Genomic DNA, 18570 nt, shown 5'->3' on the forward strand with positions numbered 1-18570 from the left:
GGAGGTTTAAAACCCGCCTCAGCTCCAGCTCTCAGCCTGTCGTTAGGTTGACTAAAAGTTAGACTGAGACAGCATTTCCCTGCAGGAACTGATGGCTGACTCACTCAGCCTGGTACATTATCAATTACAGTCTGTGGTTATGAACGGACGTAGATCCTGTTGTTGACAGCTGCTGGGGCCCAACAGGGCGCTTTGTCTGGACTTGACAACATGATTCCCCTCAACTGGACGCCATGAGAAATAAGTTATTGGTGCTGTATTACCCTCCTCCATATTAATGACTTGTTTAGTTTCCTTTTATTGCTGCTGCTTTGCAAACATGGACAGTAAAATAGCGCTTTCATAATGGTCATAATAATAATAATAAAAAAAAAAGAGGAGGCTGCTGACAGGGCAAAAAGAAGACTTTGAAAACATGCAGCAGAAAGTTAACATATCAAACATGACAGATCACGATGTGTCTCCATATTGTAAGGTCATAATGAGCCTTTTGAAGCCGGGTAGGACGTTTCTCTCAGATCCACAGTGGAGGGTAACAGTCGTATCTCGACCTGAATAATGGCACCTGTTTATGGGCATCAATCAGTGTGGCAGGCCTCTTGAAAAGCAGAATGCACGATGAGCGATGGGAAAATTAGCCCCGCTAAACCTGAGGAAAGCCAGCTCTGGCGTCCGGCGCGCAGCTTTCAACAGTCAGCCGGCTTTACACGCACACAATGACAGAGGACATATACACAAAGACACAAACTGTTCACGCTGTGGAGACTTTTTAAAAGTGTGCACTTCATGTGTTTTAGACGCTGCTCTTTAACGTCTCTCTTCCTTTAAGCATCTGTTTAAGTTATGTCCAATAAAACATTCTTTCCCTTAATCAGACCCCAATCAGAGCGAGGGGTCCCACCTCAGAGCGAGAATCCCACCTCAGAGCGAGGGTCCCACCTCAGAGCGAGGGTCCCACCTCAGAGCGAGGGTCCCACCTCAGAGCGAGGGTCCGACTGGAATAAAATTAATTATTATTTTAATTATAGTTTCTGCAAAATGAACCACATTTTGAGAGGTTTCAACATCCCTGAAAATGCAACAAACTTGGTTTGACACTTTAATGTTTCATCTTGACAAATATGAATATAAATTAGGGCGGCTGTGGTTCAGGGGTTAGAGTCTGTCTTTTCTCTACCGGGAGGGAAGGAGAGAGGGGCTGGGGTTTGATCCCCAGCTGCTACAGCCACATGTCCAATTTGTCCTTGGGTAAGACACACACACACACCCCGAGTTGCTCCCTCTGCTTTGTCTGCGTCGATTGAATGTGTATGAATAGATGAGTTGGATTTGTATATGGTCGTTGCAGATCTTTAATGCATTCATAGCTTCTCCCTTCCACTAATTACATCAACAAAACATTGATTGCCACTAACATAAAAGCTGAATAACTTTGTGTGTAAACGTAAACACATTACTACGGGTAGAAAACAACAGGAAGCTTAAAGTATACAAGACAATCTGGGCCATGTAGAAAAACGTGTCTCAGATGGAGAGGAGGAATTTTAAATCCCTGGCGAAGTTAAAACCAATTCTTTAACAGTAACAATCATCCCCGGCTCTGCTTTGTTCTGACCTTTCTTTATCACCTGGGAACCTTTTTTTAACCGGAGCCTGAACTTGAGTGCTTCTTTGGTTGGTTATCGACAAAGGGCGGCGTTATATCACTGTGAACATATTTACAGGCTGTGCTACATGTTCTAATGTTAGTTGCTATAAACACACACCTGTCGAAGCAGAACAGGTGGAACAGAGAGCGCTGCAGCACAAACACATCGAATGTTGAGTTTCATTTGTGTGTGTGAGCGTGTGCATGAAAGGCTGCTCACAGAACATTTGAACAAATATATTCATTCACTTAATTTGTGATCAAAAGTACGACGGCATGACTCGAGCACACACGCACACGCAGGCTTTCACACACGCTGCAGTCCGTATTCAGCAGCTCAAACTAACACAGTAGCTCCATACAATAACAGAACTCAAACAGATAAACACAGGATTACAGCTAACTGCTGTTAGGAGCAGAGACCTTAAGACCCCCATGTCACACGCTCAGGCAGCGGTTTCCAGTTTCAGGCTGCGAGCGTCTGGTAAAGCGATCTCAGGGATCGGCTAGTGAGTGCTCCGTGTAGGAACGTTGCGAGAAGCTGTGAAACTAAACTGATCATCTCCCTGGATCCTCCAACGAGGATCACATTTTGCACAAATAAATAGACATGTCCTCGGGAGAGATTCCTGCCAATGTCAGCTTGACGTCGGTGTAAACAGGAAAGCAGTGTGTGTGAAACGGCGGTTATTGTCCTTCACAACATTTGGCCCCTGGTTCTGTAGGTCATAACGCTGAGGGTGTGAAGTTTTCCACGGCAGAGCACATGGCTGAACACACTGTGGCAGAGCCGTTACCTGTATGTCTGTAGGGAAGGCTTCACATCGTCTGAAAAGTACATTTACATTTATGTAGGGACGCTGGAAATCCCGCGACGGGAAAACTCTGTTGTTGAACTTGCTGCACACACACACACACACAGAGGCTGAAATACTCACACATGCACAAACAGGATCCTACAGGACGTGCACTGATGGAGAGATTTCAGAGTGAGGGGGGCTGCACACACAGCGGACGCTCCTGAGCTGGTGGGGGTTTGTGCCTTGCTCAAGAGCACCTCTGCAGGTGAACTGGCACCTCTCCAGCTACCAGACCAATTTCCAGACTGCAGTCTGCCGTGTAGTTCACACACTTCACTGGTTAACCAGTAAACTGTGGAGCGGATCAATTTAACTTTCTGTTTCTTGTCTTTCCCACTTGCGCAGAGTCCCTCCCATGACTCACGCTCACCCGTATAGCTCTCGCTCTCTCTCTACCTCTTGCGTTCAGACATGCAGCTCCTCCTGAAAATATTAGGAGTTTTTCAGAAGTTTTCTGACATGTGTTTAAGTCCCATACGACTACAAATCAGGAGATCCTCTTCATTGATCACTTCCTGTTAAAGGAAGAATGAGCCCAATGTCTGTCGCTCCATCTTTCCAAAGTCCTGTCTGCATATTCAAACATCTAAGACGGCTCTGGTGTGTGGTGCCTCCTCGGGTGTAGGCAATGGCACGGCATAGCTCTACGCTCTAATTTGCGGTGAACAGAAACAGCTACTGTTCCCGGCCTGAGCCAACCCTGACAGTGATATCAATGCTGTGGTCGACTGTCTGCGCTCACAGACTGCGAACACGTCCTGCAGATCAGGAACAAACTCTGGTTCTCTTTAATATCACGAGGACATAAACAGCCTATTCTGGGATCTGTTTATTGACACCAACCTGCATTGTACTTGAGTGGTCTGATCGCTGGCAAGGAGCAGTTCATAAAATTAGCACTCCTTCATCAGGAGCGGTTGATGTCAGGAAGCTGCAGGCCAGAGAGAAAGAAGACGTGACAAAGACATTCAAGAATAACGCTCATCGAGATCATCTTTATATTTAATCACATCAATGAATAAAGCCTTCTAAGGAGTATCAGATTCATACAAATGAAAGGGCTGTCAGCATTAACAAGTTAATCACATTAACCTCATGGTGTTTTGTCCCTTCAGGCTCTCTGTAGATAGTGGTCGTCAGTGTCTCCCTGTAGTCTCAGTGATGTAAAAGAAGGACACTGCTGCATCTTTTAATGTCTCATTTCACTTTAACAAACTCTCAGACAGCTCAGCTGACGAGTCCAAAGTAATATCCACCTTACGACATCACACATTGACCTTATGACATCACACATTGACCTTATGACATCACACATTGACCTTTGTTACCGTTCCTTTGAGCTGTTTGACCTCAGTTTGGGATCCCTAACCACTTCCTGTTTATGTGCTTAACTTCATGGCCAGGTTGGTTTTCCCTGGTTTTCCATCAGAGGTTTGTGGGAGTGAAGTAGCAGAGAGAATCATTTCAGTGTTTCCCCTAGGATGGAGTTGTAGCAGCAGAAGTGAAGATGAACAATGTTTTAATTATGTGCAATTAAATTGGACATTAAATTACTCTATTGGACAGAATAATTAACCAACAACCACCCAAATCAGTAAAATCCCAAAGATCTGTGCCTCCAACCCATGCATGAAGTAGCCTCTGCTGGATGCATATAGGGGAAACACTGCGACTCCCATGATTCCCCGCCAGCCTCAGCGCCATCTTTTGTTATTGTAGGATTGATTCAGAGCCCCCTGGTGGTGGAACCTACATGGTGTGGCTTTGAAAATATGATTAAGCGTGATTAAAATCAGGATCTAAAGGAAGTACTGGAGCACATGAATCACTTCAGAGAAAGTTATTCAGGTCCAGCTAAAGAGATTTGCCTCAGGTGCTTTGTGTGCTCCAGTACTTTCTTTAGATCCTGTCTGAGAGAAAAGGAGTCCACTGAATTATAATATGACCGTCTAAGAGAGCAGCGACCTCCATTTGTTAATAACTGAGGCTCAAGAGTTTCCTGCTACTAAAATGTAAATAATTTGACAGCTGTAGTGTGAACGTGCCCTCCTGAAGTCTATGAGCCCTCAGTTTTTTGTTCCTGAGTTCTAAACCTTTTTTCTTACTGACATATAATCTCTTTTTAAGGACTCCTCAGGATCAGGCCTTCATCTATGTTTTGTAACATTCTGCACGTTAATGGCCTCAGTGTGCAGCGTGTAAGCGTGAGGCTTTCTCCTGTTAAAACAACAGAGACGCTGGTCGGAGGTGAAATGAGGCGGACAGTCCGTCCAGCACATGGAACTGTCTGTCAGGTCTTTGAGCATGAGATGCAGGGGGGGGGGACTTTAAAATCTGCAGTTGCAGCACAATGTTTGCAGAAATACGACTCTGTGATGTGACAAGCTGAATTTATTGCCGCTTTCTGCCTTGATGTGAAAAGGAACCTGAGGTGTCAAACGGTATGCAGGAACAGCTACTGGCTCGTTGGAAGGCAGATATAGAAGGACGGATCGCAGATTTATAAACGAGCAGACGAGTTGTTCAGTGAAAAGAAGAACAAGGTTAGATACTATGGATTCACGTCTCTGTGAGGGAACAGACTTCTCCTCATCCTGACATCAAAGATTGTGTTCACTGGATCTTCCCGCCTTAAAAACGAACATCACTGCCCAAGACCACTGACTGACAAGCACCACGACACTATCGTTAGCTAACATTAACTAGATCATGTTAGCACTCTCTGATGCTCTGATTATGACAGCAGCATGGCCGACCCAGACGCATCAACATAAAACTGTCTGCATGTTTGTAGACTTTAATCCTGCATCGGGGGGGGGGGGGGGATTCTCCTCTAAATATAATCAGTCTGGTGTTATGGAGTGACCATGTTAACTGACGACCTTCAGAACGAATGCTGCTTCTTCACAAGCTGCAGCGTTATTGACCCTGACTCATCAAGAGTTAAACTGTCCGTACTTCTGTCGACTCTTATCGTGGCGGGGACGTAAGGCGAAGGATTCTCCTCGAGGTATCTGTAAAGTGAAGTGCTGGTGAGGACTGAAATAGGGTCCTGTCTGCTGATAAGAGTCACAAGGGAAATGTTCAATGGCGGACACTACTTTTCTGAGCGCTTGTTTAACTCAACGCCTCAGCGGGACTGAAAGCTATGAATTACAAGTGTTTGTATTGATCTGCAGCTGTATCAAAGTCACGCTCTTTCTGGTTGTCAGTCGGTGTGGCATGCATGCCGTGCCTGCTGCATCGAGTCTTAGTGATTGCAGAGCGGCCACTTCTGTCTCCTCGGGGTCAGAGCAGGTCACGAGCCGGTCACATGACTGAGAGCTATGAATAAAAAGTGAAACATAAATCCAAAACATTGAGAAATGTACGTTCATTATGCAAAACCAAAATAGATTACCTCCCGTCTGTCCCTCTGCAGCCGACGTCGCGTCGCCATGCAGGAAGTTTGAGACAAAGAGTGATGAGATGTGAAGGTCACGATTCTTGGCAGTCGTGAGGGATTTATGTTAAATGTGTGAAATGTCTGGGGCCAGTCAGCTGACAAGTCTCTAAATCCAAATAAGAAAACTTTCATTATCACGCCTGCACTGCTGCCAAGAAGCTATGTTTAGAAGCTGTGAGGAGGAGCGCTGCATCTGGACGAGAAACCACATCCTGCGCTGTAGAGTTGAAGACAGACGGACTCCATTCTTTTAAGATCACTCAGACACTTCTGTGGTTTTCTCTTTGCTCTCAGACACACATTTACATGAGGATCAACGCCAATCAGATCTCTATTTACCGCCGAGCTTTAACTCTGAGAACTCAACATTTCTTGTTTCATATAATCCTCTTTTCTAAAACGTTGGGACATTTTGCAAAATAATGTGACAGTTTGTAAAATGTTGAAACCCCACACCGAGCACTGTGAGGGTAGCAACAAAGGTGTGGACATTTATGCTGTCTGAACTCTGAAAATGCTCAACTAACAGGCGCTGCCATATGACCATGGTAGTCATGGCGTCAGTGTCAATGGTTTATGTATATGAGAATATTGAGACATTCATTTGGAGTATTTTCATCAGAGGCTTTTTTTAATTCTATTTTCAGCCATTTCCACCGAGAAAGGCCACAGCAGGTCGAGTCGTTCACATCTGCAACCTCCCCGAAGGCAGCTGCACAGAGAATGATGTCATCAACCTGGGACTACCCTTTGGCAAAGTCACCAACTACATACTGATGCGCTCGACCCATCAGGTACAAGAGTTCTGTTATTTACCAAATATTTGTTCCCCAAGTCTAGAGTCATTCCAAGTCTTTCCTTCTTCCTGTCAGACCTAAAGAAGGTCTAAAAGCTTTTATTTTGATTTCTTTTAAAGGGACGGTGTACCATTTAGAGTCACAACTTAAAGGAGCAGTATGAAACTCTGACACCTAGTGTTTAAAATGGGTACTGCATTCTAAATTCTAAACATTGTAGAGAGCTGTCTCTCCCCCCCTCCTCTCTATAGTTGATGCTCACACAGGTTGCCATGTGGTGGACACTGAAGCTTCAGTGTTTAGCCAGCTCTGCATCGGTCTGTAAACCTTTCTGTGTTCTAACCTCTCTCCATTTTTCAAAAGCATCTCCAATATTGATCCTAGTTTGAGCACGTTTCTGCTCGTGGAGCTTATTAGAAACATGCAGAGGCTTTTTAGGTCGGGTACAATCACTTCTATCTGAACCAGTTCTCTTGCCCGCTTCCATCGCTGCAACACCTGTTGGTTTGACCTGATAACTGCTCTCATATCTGGCAAACCGAGGGGCGTCCAAAACGGCCGTGTGGGGGTGCCTTAAAACTGCCTACCTTCTCTGGTCCAAACAAATCCAGAGCATTCAGGACCAGAATCTAAAGTTAGAAGGAGGACATACTGGCTGCTGCATTGTTGTCAGAGAAGCCAGCACTTCAACATAACATGTTTCCTTAATGTCTGATCATATAGTAAGGTACCTTTATCATTTCACTCACTACACATCTCATTGATTGGACCTTTAATGGCCGTTTAAGAACATGACAGCTCACTCAGGTTCCCAGGTCCCAACATTAAAATCCCGACCATGGAGTTGAAAGCATCAGAACGTGGTATCTGTTACAGGGACTAAAGGGACTGTTCTGGTGATTTATTATGGTAATTAAAAGTGAAACTTGCACCTAAGGCTGAAATCTGAGATGTAAAACTTGTTTTTGCGGATATGTTGCAAGAAAGTAAGTCTCTGATGGCGGCAGTTATTTACAAACACGTCTCTGTTCCTTCAGGCATTTCTGGAGATGGCATATGTTGACGCAGCTCAGGCGATGGTTCAATACTACCAGCTGACTCCAGCTATGATCAGCAATCAGAAACTTCTCATACGAATGTCCAAGAGGTACAAGGAGCTGCAACTCAAGGTACAACTAAAGGTCAAAGTAGAAAAGGATTTTATGTGAGTTGGAGAATAACTGAGTCTGAATTTCTTTTTTGTTTAGAAACCGGGTAAAGATGTTCAGTCGATCATCCAGGATATCAGCTCTCACCGGGATAGAGATGAGATGCAAGAACTTGAACAGTAAGGAACCTTTTGACCCTCCTGACAGTCAGAAATGTAGCCTAGAGGTTAAATCTTTAAGAAGATATGTCTTTGAACTCCACCATGTTATTATTTTCCTTCAGCTACATGCCAGAGAGAGCTCGCTCCCGCAGCCCCATCAGCCGCTCTCTCAGTCCCCATTCCCACAGCCCCAGTTTTACTTCCTGCAGCTCAGCCCCAAGCCCCCAGGCAGCGCCGTGCAGGGCTCCAGAGAGAGGCAGCAATGGTCTTGGCCCCCGCCACGGCTCTTGGGATTGGTCATCACATTTAAGAAGGTGTGAAGATGAGAGGGAGAGAGACGACCCGTGGCGGAACGGAGGCAACATGGAGGACGATCGGTCCAATGGAAGAGCAGCGGACCGTCGGAAGGCTTACCAGAAACCCGTCGATCACATCAGCTCGAGATCTGCGGACGATCGAGGGGGAGGTGAAGGGATGAGGGGCAACAGAGACTGGCACCCTCGAGGCAGCCCTCAAGGCATGGCCTTCAACGCTTACAGGAACATGGAGGACGACTTCTACATCAAGGAGCAAATGTACAAGCTGGACAAGCCACCCAGACCTCCGTACCAACGGCATGACCCAAAACCCAAGAGGAGGGATGGAAATGACTACCACAGCAGGCCGAGGCATCCTGAGTTTGAGATGACTGAGGAGCCTCTTCGTCGGTCACAAGAAGACAAGAGGCAGAGCTCGCCAGGCAGGGGCCGGAGCAAAAAGGCAATCCGGAGGCTCAGCCCTGCAGAGAAACACGAGAGAGAAAACGCATCTGAAAATACTGCAAGTAACTTTTGTCATGTACTCGCTGTTGTAGATCTTCTTTGTGTTGCTCCCTCCACTTACTTTTTAATTCGCTTTTGCAGGAGCGCCAGTCCAAAGAAAAATCTTCTTCACCTCAAAGCAACAAGCCAAAAGAAGCTGCTGACTGCAGTAAAGATGGAGACACTGTAAGCCAACTCTTATTTAACCCCTCAGCTTAAAGGCTTTAAATGCAATTTTTCACACTTAAATGTAATAGAAATCAAGTATATCCTCTGAAAATAACTGAGTCATGACTGTCTACAATGAGTGTAACACCTTGAGTCCCACTGCCGGAACGGCTGGCTGGCTCATCCCCTCGTGTATAAAAGTTGTTTAATCAAGGGACTAGAGAAAAGAAGAATAACATACTGTACTCACTGCTTAACTGCGTTTCTAGATTACGGTCATTTTGTGTAAATTTACATGCAGTGTGAAGATACGAGCATAATAAAGATAGCTAGCATTAGCATGCTAACACAACAATGCAGCGTGAGTTGTTTTGGTTTCATGCTGGTGCTCAAGGGCGACATCTGCTGGATCAAAAAATCTGTAAAGGTTATGTGTTTTATATATCCTTTGGTTTGCTGCGGTACTGGACTCCCACTTCTTTTCTCTCAGGTGAAGGAGTGGGGAAGTGGAGACGACACTGATGAAGAGTGTTGGTATCCCAACAACATGGAGGAGCTGGTCACCGTCGATGAAGTGGGAGGAGAGGATGATTCCATCGTTGAGCCGGACCTTCCTGAGCTGGAGAAGTTTGAGTCCTGCGTTAAGGAGGAAGCAGTGGTGGAGCTCACATCCTCACCCGCCTCCTCCTCCCTGGAGCTGCAGGAGGCGTCTGTGGAGAAACCCGAACAGGAACACACATGTACAGAAGCCGGAGACCAGACAGAAACAAGTGTGACTGAGAAACCAGGGGAGGTTTTAACCGCAGCCAATCCTGAAGAAGATCTCAGACTCAGTCCTGCAGCTCGAGAGCCCACACTGAATAACCTGAGTGACTTCCCCACGGAGGACTTCAAGGCAGCACTGGAGGAGACGTGTTTGGAGGATAATGAATCCAAACGATGGCCTTCAGAAGAGACGATGGAAAATCACGGACATGTATCAAAGGACATCAACAGTGTGGAAGGAGGCGAGGTCACTGAGACGATAACTAACACTGTTCAACTAAAGGACGACAGTCTTAAAAAAGGTACTTTTAAGAGAGAATCCCTCTTGAGATCCTGCGTTTAGTTATTTTAAGATTAAATTACATCACTTCAATCTAATTGTTTCCCAGACATCCTTATATTTTATTTCCCTTTCAGGGGTTTACCTCTTGTTGAATCTTCATTATGATTAAATGTAAGTTAAATCATGTTTAAGGGCCCGATCAAACGGACACGGTGCCCTAGGCTCAGCTGCTCCAAATACACCTGCGCTCGTCTGGGGGGGGGGACAGCTGGGCAGCTTGTGGAAAAAAGCGGCTAAAAAAATATTTGAGTAAATGTAGAGCTCTCGCTGTTTCTTTGCTCCTAGACGATGAGGGGGGGGGGAGGTAAAGCCTCCTACTTGATTTGATTTGGCCAAAAGTGACATCATGAAGTGCTGCGACTCCACGTGTTGAGCTGAAAAAGCCAAAAAAAACGCTACAGAAATGCGTCAGAGAAGTGCGCCTGGCAAGCGCTCTGTACCAGAGCGTTCTGCTGGCGATGCTTTTCTAATCACACGTCTCTGTGTGATCGGGCTCGAAAGGCTGGCTGCAAATCTTAACTGGTTTTAAAAACATAGAGACCAAAGACATGAGGACAGTTTCAACTGATGTTTAACTTTATAATCCTCTGAACACACACTCGAGACTGCGAGACCACACACCTGTTGTTTGTAGCAACGACTCCACGAGACACGAGACAGGGATAAGCTAATGTTTTTGCACATTTGTAATTACAAATGTTATACGTTATAAAGACGCTTGTGTTGTTACCACTCGGCTCGGGGCTCAGTCCTGTTTATGTTCACTGCCATGTTTGTGAGCTGTGAAGTGACTCAATACAACATCCGCTCTCATTGGCTGCTCGTCCTGGAATTATAATTATCAAACATTTTGCAGATCAGGGAGCCTCCGACTTGAGACTCAGAAGCAGTAAAATAATCGTAGTGACACCACACTGGGGGATTATTTGGCAGCTGGTCGTGTCATGCCCCAACTACGATTGGGGGGCCAAATCAATCGTCTTGTGTGTAGCCAGCGTAAACTACTCTTTTAGAGTCTGCAGCAGTTTTTACCCAGCAGGTATAGGATGTAATAGGACAGCAGAAGCTTGCATACTATGCTACAAGAATCATTAGACCTCAGCTGCTGTTGATGTTTGTTTTTGTTCAACCTTCCGTCTCCTTTCGCAGAGATCGAGGCCCTTTCACCATCTCAGGAGCAGGACAAAGCTGTCAGTGAACTCAGCATCCCATTGGGTAAGCACACCATGTTTCATCGCACCCTTGACTGTTTTAGAAACACACTTAAAAAGGGGTGCGCTGGTGGAGCAGGGGTTAGAGCGTGTGCCCCATGAGCGCATGCCCAGGCTGTAGTCCTCCAGGCGGGCGGCCCAGGTTCAAATGCATGTCATTCCCCTCTCTCTCTCTCTGATTTCTGAATGTATCCACTGTCCTATCTCTGCAATAAAGGCACAAAATGCTCAAAATGAATCTTTAAAATAAAAAAAATAAAAAAAGGGGGGCACTGGTTCAGTCCCGTGTACAGAGGCCCCAGTCCTCGACACACACTCTGATCGCTGGCGTGACTCCCAGACGCGACCCCCCCCCCCCCCCCCCCCCCCCGCACGTCTCCATGTCCTGACTTTCTGCAGCTCTCCCTGTCAAATGACACAAAAAAAAACCTCCTAAAAATACCCTTAACCTTATTGAGGAGCTCGAATAAAGTAATGTAGACTTAAAAAGAGATAAAAACTATCTTCCAGGGTCCTTGAACTGGTCTTTCTTATTTTCCAGACCCTTCCTGGAGTCTTCAGGCTGCGCTCTTAGTCCTAAAGATAAAGTTGTGTCATGGACACCATTAATAAGTGCACTGACAACCTGTTGCATTAACACTCTAATTGCCTGGAATTGCTTGGCCACTTGCTGCCCTATTTCCGTGAGAAGGTTGTGAAACGCCCCCCTGAGAGTGGAGTATTTATATTATCATTAGGGCTAGGATGACACGGCAGGCAGAGCGCACAGGCTGCATGGAGACTTACATAAGCCGATCTGCTTTACAACAACAATAGACCTCAGGACAGACAGAGGCTGGCTATTTCTGTTGTATGACGCCCCGAGAGCGGTGGAGCAAACTGTGCCCGTGGAGAGCATGGCTGTGACCACTTTCACAACGATGACTCATCTTGTTGTTGGGGTGCACTTTAATTTGTCACTTTCATCTGGAACATGAGTGTTGATAACCAGATCGTTTAAATGTACCTAATACTCGCTTTATTGTCTTATTTCAAGTCCTCTTTGTCCTCATTACATAATGTACTCACAAAAAGCAGCTGGGTACTTAGACAAAGTGATTGGCAGAGCAGGTTGTCTGTGATCAGAGAATTTTATGGTGGAGCTAAACCGTATGTTTGCAGACCAAGGGTCGCTCGACCCATGTCCTCGAGAGGTGGCGACCCAGGATTGAATCCGACCTGTGGCTCCTTTCCGGCATGACATACCACCCTCTCTCTCTCTCTCCCTGGTTTTCAAACTGTTCCCTGTCCTGTCTCTAAAAAAATAATAAAGCAATACAAGCCAAAATAAAAAAATCTATTATAACAGATCTAAAAACTGTACAACCTTGTTCAGAATTCTGGCCTCGTGTTTTATGTTTGCTCATTTCCTGGATGGACTTGTAAGTGTTGTGTTTGCCGTCCTATAGGAGTGGAGTTCATCGTGCCACGGTCTGGCTTCTTCTGTAAACTCTGCGGGTTCTTCTATACGAGCGAGGACACAGCGAAGACGAGTCACTGCCGCAGCACTGTTCACTACAGGAACCTACAGGTACACGCTGCACGGGACACACACTCCTGATGACCATGATGATAATCCACTCAGCAGTCTTTACACCACCTGTTTTTATGTTGGTGATTGATGTCTTCACACTCGTACAGTCGGCACACGTTTCACACCTGAGGCAATGATGCATATTACATGCATATTATTTCTTATCAGACCGTTAGCACGCTACATTCAAATAACCTAAAGAATGTCATGTTTTCAACTGTCCGATGTGATTAGACTCTGCATCAGTCTGTAAACCTTTCTACGTTCTAACAACTGAGCAGGCGTTTTTTTAGGCAACCCCCACACGGCCGTTTTGGACGCCCCTCGGTTTGCCAGATATGAGAGCAGTTATCAGGTCAAAGCAACAGGTGTTGCAGCGATGCAAGCGGGCAAGAGGACTGGGGTCTCATTTATAAAAGAGTGCGTAGAATCCATACTAAAAATGTACGTGCGCCAAAAACCCAGAAATGGCGTGCGCACAAAATGATTCAGATTTATAAAACCGTTTGTATGCACACCTGCACGCAATGTTCCCTTTATAAATCAGGATCCACCTGGAAATGTGCGCACGTAGATTAGTCCCATGTTCGGCCCTCTACATGCCCACAATCAACCATAAACAGTCAATGCAAAGCAGCTCGTGAATGAAAATGCATACAGACGAGGGGGCAGATCAAAGGTTTCCAGCCCTGGATCGCGCGAAACCCGGAAGTTTTGACGAAGAAACGAAACTTTCTGACCCAGAAACGGAGGAGTTTGTGAATGAAGTGAAGGATAAAATGGATATATCGGTAGTTTGCTGCCGGAGGAGGATCACAAACTGAAGAACAATCAGAGAATGACACCACGTCGCTGCTGCATTCACCCTGTCCTATGTGCCAAAACATCCATCCATCAGTGTTTTTCCTGCATAGAGAATTCTTTGGCGCCCCCCAAAGAGGTTTTAACCAGCGTCAAAGGAAAATCACGAGCGGCAAAAGAAAAAAAAAAGACGATTCAAATTGCAAATCAAATCCTCTCTGAATGTATGTTAAAAATATCAATACATCAAACGACTGTTGAACAAGCAGAACATGAACTTAAATACGATGTCTCTGACTTCTAGCAGTCATCTACCCTCTCGTTGATTTACGTTTACATTTATGTGGCTCGCGCTGGATAGCCAGCTGATTGACTGTTCTTTTCTTTTGGCTGGTTCCGGACACTCCGCTGACACCCACAAGCTAAATGTGGGTTGATTTTCCGTTTGGTGAGTTAATTTCAAAGAGCAATCAACTTCATGCCGGTAAATATTTTTCCCAACAGTTATGTTAAAACTACCGAGGGGTCATCGCGGGGGCACGCCGAGACGAGACACACCAACATACATAGCTGCAAACGCTCACACACACACCGGAACTCCAACCACCACACGCACCTGTTTACTTGTAGTGCAACAGAACATAGTTGATCCACTATCCGTATGGACCGAGTCGGGAACGCACATTCAACTTTTCTCCGTCCACTTATCTGTATCAACAGTCAATAACTTAACGACCGTAACGTCAGCCAGCTGTATGTGAACTTCTCCACACTGACTGTCAAACAGCGCTGCGTTATAGCCAGCAAATATATTTTAATAATTCCTCAATTTCCTGATCTGATCAAATGATCCAAATGATCTGTGACTTAAATCTTTGATTATTTGACATATGTACCTTAACTCAAATAAATGTACTTAAACAAATGTGTATGTAAAACAAAAACACAATTTAAAAGGAAAAGAACAGCCATCATAGGAAGAGGGTGCAATGCACTGGCAGGATGTGACCTCCCCTCTCCCAATCTCATTACACCCCTCTCCCTCAAAATCCTTCTCATCCCCTGATTCACTGTTGCAATAAAAAACATTAACCAGATTTAATTGGGGTTTCAGTATCTTAAGCATAATGATAATATTATTTATAAAAATGGTCAGAAATAAAAGGAAATGCACAGATTTCTGTCAAATAAGGTAATACAGACTCACAGACTATACTGTAATATGCGGGTTGAACGTTTACTACAGCGCGTATAGTCACCCCCCAAAGGCCCATTCTGAGCCAGGAAAAACCCTGTTCATCATTACGCACGAGTATATCTGCAATGTTTACATGTTTACGGGACCCTCACTGACTTCTTCATATTGTCAGAGGGCTCACTTCAGTCAGCAGTCTCCCTCACTCTATCATATTAGTAATCAAAAGTTTGATCAACGCACAAAAACGTTTGATAGTTGGCCACATTTTTTCGTGGGAAACTGTCTGCTCTGTGACTAATTATGAGGCTATATAGGCCTGATGATCAGAGATGCCCCAACTTAAGGGCCACACTTTAATTATTTACAGAACAAATACGTGCAGCTGATGAAGATGTGCTGAGTATGTGCGAAGCCATCGGCGTGTCTCTGTGCAAATTTTACTGTCAGGTTTGTTTTTATAGATCACAAGCGTACGCCAGTTTCAGACCCCGTTTTGTGCGTACGCAACGGTTATAAATGAGACCCCAGGTTCAGATAGAAGTGATTGTACTCAACCTAAAAAACCTCTGCATGTTTCTAATAAGCTCCACGAGCAGAAACGTGCTCAAACTAGGATCAATATTGGAGATGCTTTTGAAAAATGGAGAGAGGTTAGAACGCAGAAAGGTTTACAGACCGATGCAGAGCTGGCTAAACACTGAAGCTTCAGTGTCCACCACATGGCAACCTGTGTGAGCATCGACTCTAGAGAGGAGGAGGGGGGAGAGACAGCTCTCTACAATGTTTAGAATTTAGACTGCATTACCTTACAATCAAAATATAAATCAAAAAAATGTTTTAAATGTGTCTCAGTGGTGAGAAACAAACCCAGACAAAAACACATATATCAACAGATCCCAGCACACACACACACACACACACACACACACACACACACACACACACACACACACACACACACACACACTTGAAGGAACATACACATTGCATGTCAACTTGCAAGAGTATAAAGTTTCCATATTCAGCACCATGGCAAACCAGCATGTGTGTCTTCCCCGAGCAGCACAGCTGATGCCGGCCTGAGCAGCAGTGACTCCTGAACGTATGATGGATTACATTACAGGGGGAACATTTGTGCTGTCAGTCAAAGCTCTCTGTGTGTACGTCTGTTTAAGAATGACCGTGCTTTTGACGTGCAGAGATTTGAGAGTTGCTTCAAAGTAGATTTTTTGTGACAGGCCTAAACGCTGGTGGTGTCAGACAATATTTTGTCATTAAAAATAGTGAATCTGTTTCGGTTTGTAATATTTTGTTTTTTCTTCCCCCACCTGTTCACAGAAATACCTGTCCCAGCTTGCAGAAGTCAGCCTGTCGGGGGCTCTCGCTGACCCCTCCGCCGCACAGTGACACCAGCTTGACCTCTCACCTCTCGTACAGCAGACTGCGGGGGGGAGGGGAGAGATTTGTGATGATAGTGCCAAACTGTCAATAACTGTTTTCACATGTATGCACTCCTGAAAATTTCTAGAGAATTTCATGAGTACTGCTGGCTGTTCACAAACGCACTTCTCAGCAGGAGACTATCCCTGTCAGACATGAGGGGGTGGGGGGGGGGGGGGGGGGTATCAGGGCATTTTCAGGACGTTTTGTGTGAAAGCTTTAAATCACGGCATGGATGAGGAGACTCATGAAAGCTTGAGAATGTTTCGACTATTGCACTGGTTTTTGGTAATCTGCTGGTTGTAGGGATGCGTTAAAGCCCCCGCCTTGATGCTTTCAATCTTGTAAATACCTTAAGAGTACTTTATAGTGACGCGACTAAATCGAAGTACAGCGTTTTCAGTTCATCATTTTTCTTACGGTTGATTTAATTTAATGCGAGTGATTAAATGTTTTTTCTTGGAATGGAGACGTGTTCACAACGACGCCTCCAGTTTGTGCGTCTGATCTCCGTCCTCTTCAGAGTGAAGTCAAACTGAAGGGATTCTTTGAAGAACATCTACAGTTTGTAAAGTGACTTGAAAAATGTGTCAAAGAAATGTTTAACTCAGTTAGAAAACTGAAGCAGATTCTCAGGTTTGTTGTTTTTGTCGAACAGATTTGAATGTTTAGTTTAGTGAACAGCATTTTCCTTTTTATTTATTTCTTTAAAGAATGAAAAATGTCTGCCGGGTAAACTGGCAGTTATTCGGACTGATGATAAAGAAAATATTCAAAGTTTTATTTTTGATTTGTACGAAGAGGATTAGGCCGCTGAAAGTTTACACTTTTAATTCTGATGTTTACTCCCCTGAACCTGGAGGAAAATAGTCTGAATTTGGACTTTTATTTTTGAGTTAAAGGGCGTTTAAGATAAGATTTGGTGTGCGCTGATTGCCTTGCGGTTACGTCATGTTCCACATGTACAGAGGCTGTAGTCATCATCACAGCGACCGTGGGTTCAAATCCGATCAGGGCCCTTTGCTGCATGTCATCTCCTCCCACATTTCCTGTCTCTCTTCAGCCGTGTGATCTCATAAAGCAAAAAAATAATTCTGACATTTTGTCAGAAGTTTTGAGAACTCCAAACACGTTGTCCTAACAGCACAAAGCGTTGGACAGGAAGTGCGCAGCAACAGACGCTGTTTAATAACTAATTCTTTGCTCTGTGAATTTCAGTTTCAATATCATGTGGTGCTTTTATTTTGAAGGTGGACAAACTGAGTTTGAGTTACTGCCCTGACTCATAAGTTAAAGTCAGAAGTTATAAAGAGAAGTGATTTCAGCGGCCCTCCTCGCCTTCCGCACATTTGATCTCAAGTCAGACCGTCATGTGTCGTTACTCGTTATGCCTTAACACTGAATCCTCTCACTGGACCATGTATTTATTAACCAGAGCTCAACATGCGGCCCTTCCTGTTGCAGTGATGTGTTCAAACCCAGGACAGACCCACGCTGTTTTTCTATACTGTGAATATGGATCCTGTGACGATGACTGCTTTATCTCTCAAACTTTTCATATGATTTCTGATGCATAAAAAAAAAAAAAACTTTAATAAAGAATTTCAACTTTTCTCAACGTGCTGTGTTTCGGTTTATTGACCATGAAGTAAAACAGTGGCGTGAAGGTGCTGGACAGGCTGGGACTCTTCCTCGGATTTCAGTGGTTCTGTTGTAAAAGAGCGTCCTCTAGTGTGGAGGCAAAACACTGTTATGAGTCACGCCTGTCTTTTGGAATAAATTTGTGAAAAGCATTTTTTTGATCATTTTTTTACTGATTTAAAATGAACCTAGTTAGACTCAGAACTTATTGACTTCCTGGTTCATTCTCATAAACTGTATACCCGGACAGAAACCCATGTATGTGCAGGGAGAACATGCAGACTCCACACAGAGAGGCTCCTGACAGACAGGGATAAGATTTACTTTATTAAATGAAGCATGCTACACTCACTTAGGCTGAAATACATGCACAAACAGGATCCTCTGGACATGCACTGATGGAGAGATGTCAGAGTGGGCGCTCCTGAGCAGGTGGGGGTTCAGTGTCTTGCTCAAGGGCACCTCAGCAGGGCACCTCTGCAGCTGCCAGACCAACTTCTACATTTGGTCCTCACCAGGACTATCCGGTGACCCACCGGTTCCCAACTCAAGTCCTGACAGACTGAGCTAC

The 18570-nt window shown here is 44.9% G+C and overlaps 1 protein-coding gene across 3 annotated transcripts in view; it reads left to right on the forward strand.

The window, feature by feature from the left end:
• rbm20 (RNA binding motif protein 20) overlaps nt 1–17971 on the forward strand; it is a 54181-nt gene extending 36210 nt beyond the window's left edge. For all 3 annotated transcript variants that reach the window (XM_020653253.3, XM_065954209.1, XM_065954210.1), the window contains exons 6-14: nt 6601–6747; nt 7788–7919; nt 7998–8077; nt 8182–8878; nt 8962–9045; nt 9518–10094; nt 11285–11350; nt 12795–12916; nt 16257–17971. In XM_020653253.3, the coding sequence (XP_020508909.2) occupies nt 6601–6747; nt 7788–7919; nt 7998–8077; nt 8182–8878; nt 8962–9045; nt 9518–10094; nt 11285–11350; nt 12795–12916; nt 16257–16325 (1974 nt within the window). In that variant the 3' untranslated portion in view covers nt 16326–17971. The remainder of the gene's footprint in view (nt 1–6600; nt 6748–7787; nt 7920–7997; nt 8078–8181; nt 8879–8961; nt 9046–9517; nt 10095–11284; nt 11351–12794; nt 12917–16256) is intronic.
• The last annotated feature ends 599 nt before the right edge of the window (nt 17972–18570 follow it).

Source organism: Labrus bergylta, chromosome 1 (assembly GCF_963930695.1).
Source record: "Labrus bergylta chromosome 1, fLabBer1.1, whole genome shotgun sequence".
NCBI lineage: Eukaryota > Metazoa > Chordata > Actinopteri > Labriformes > Labridae > Labrus > Labrus bergylta.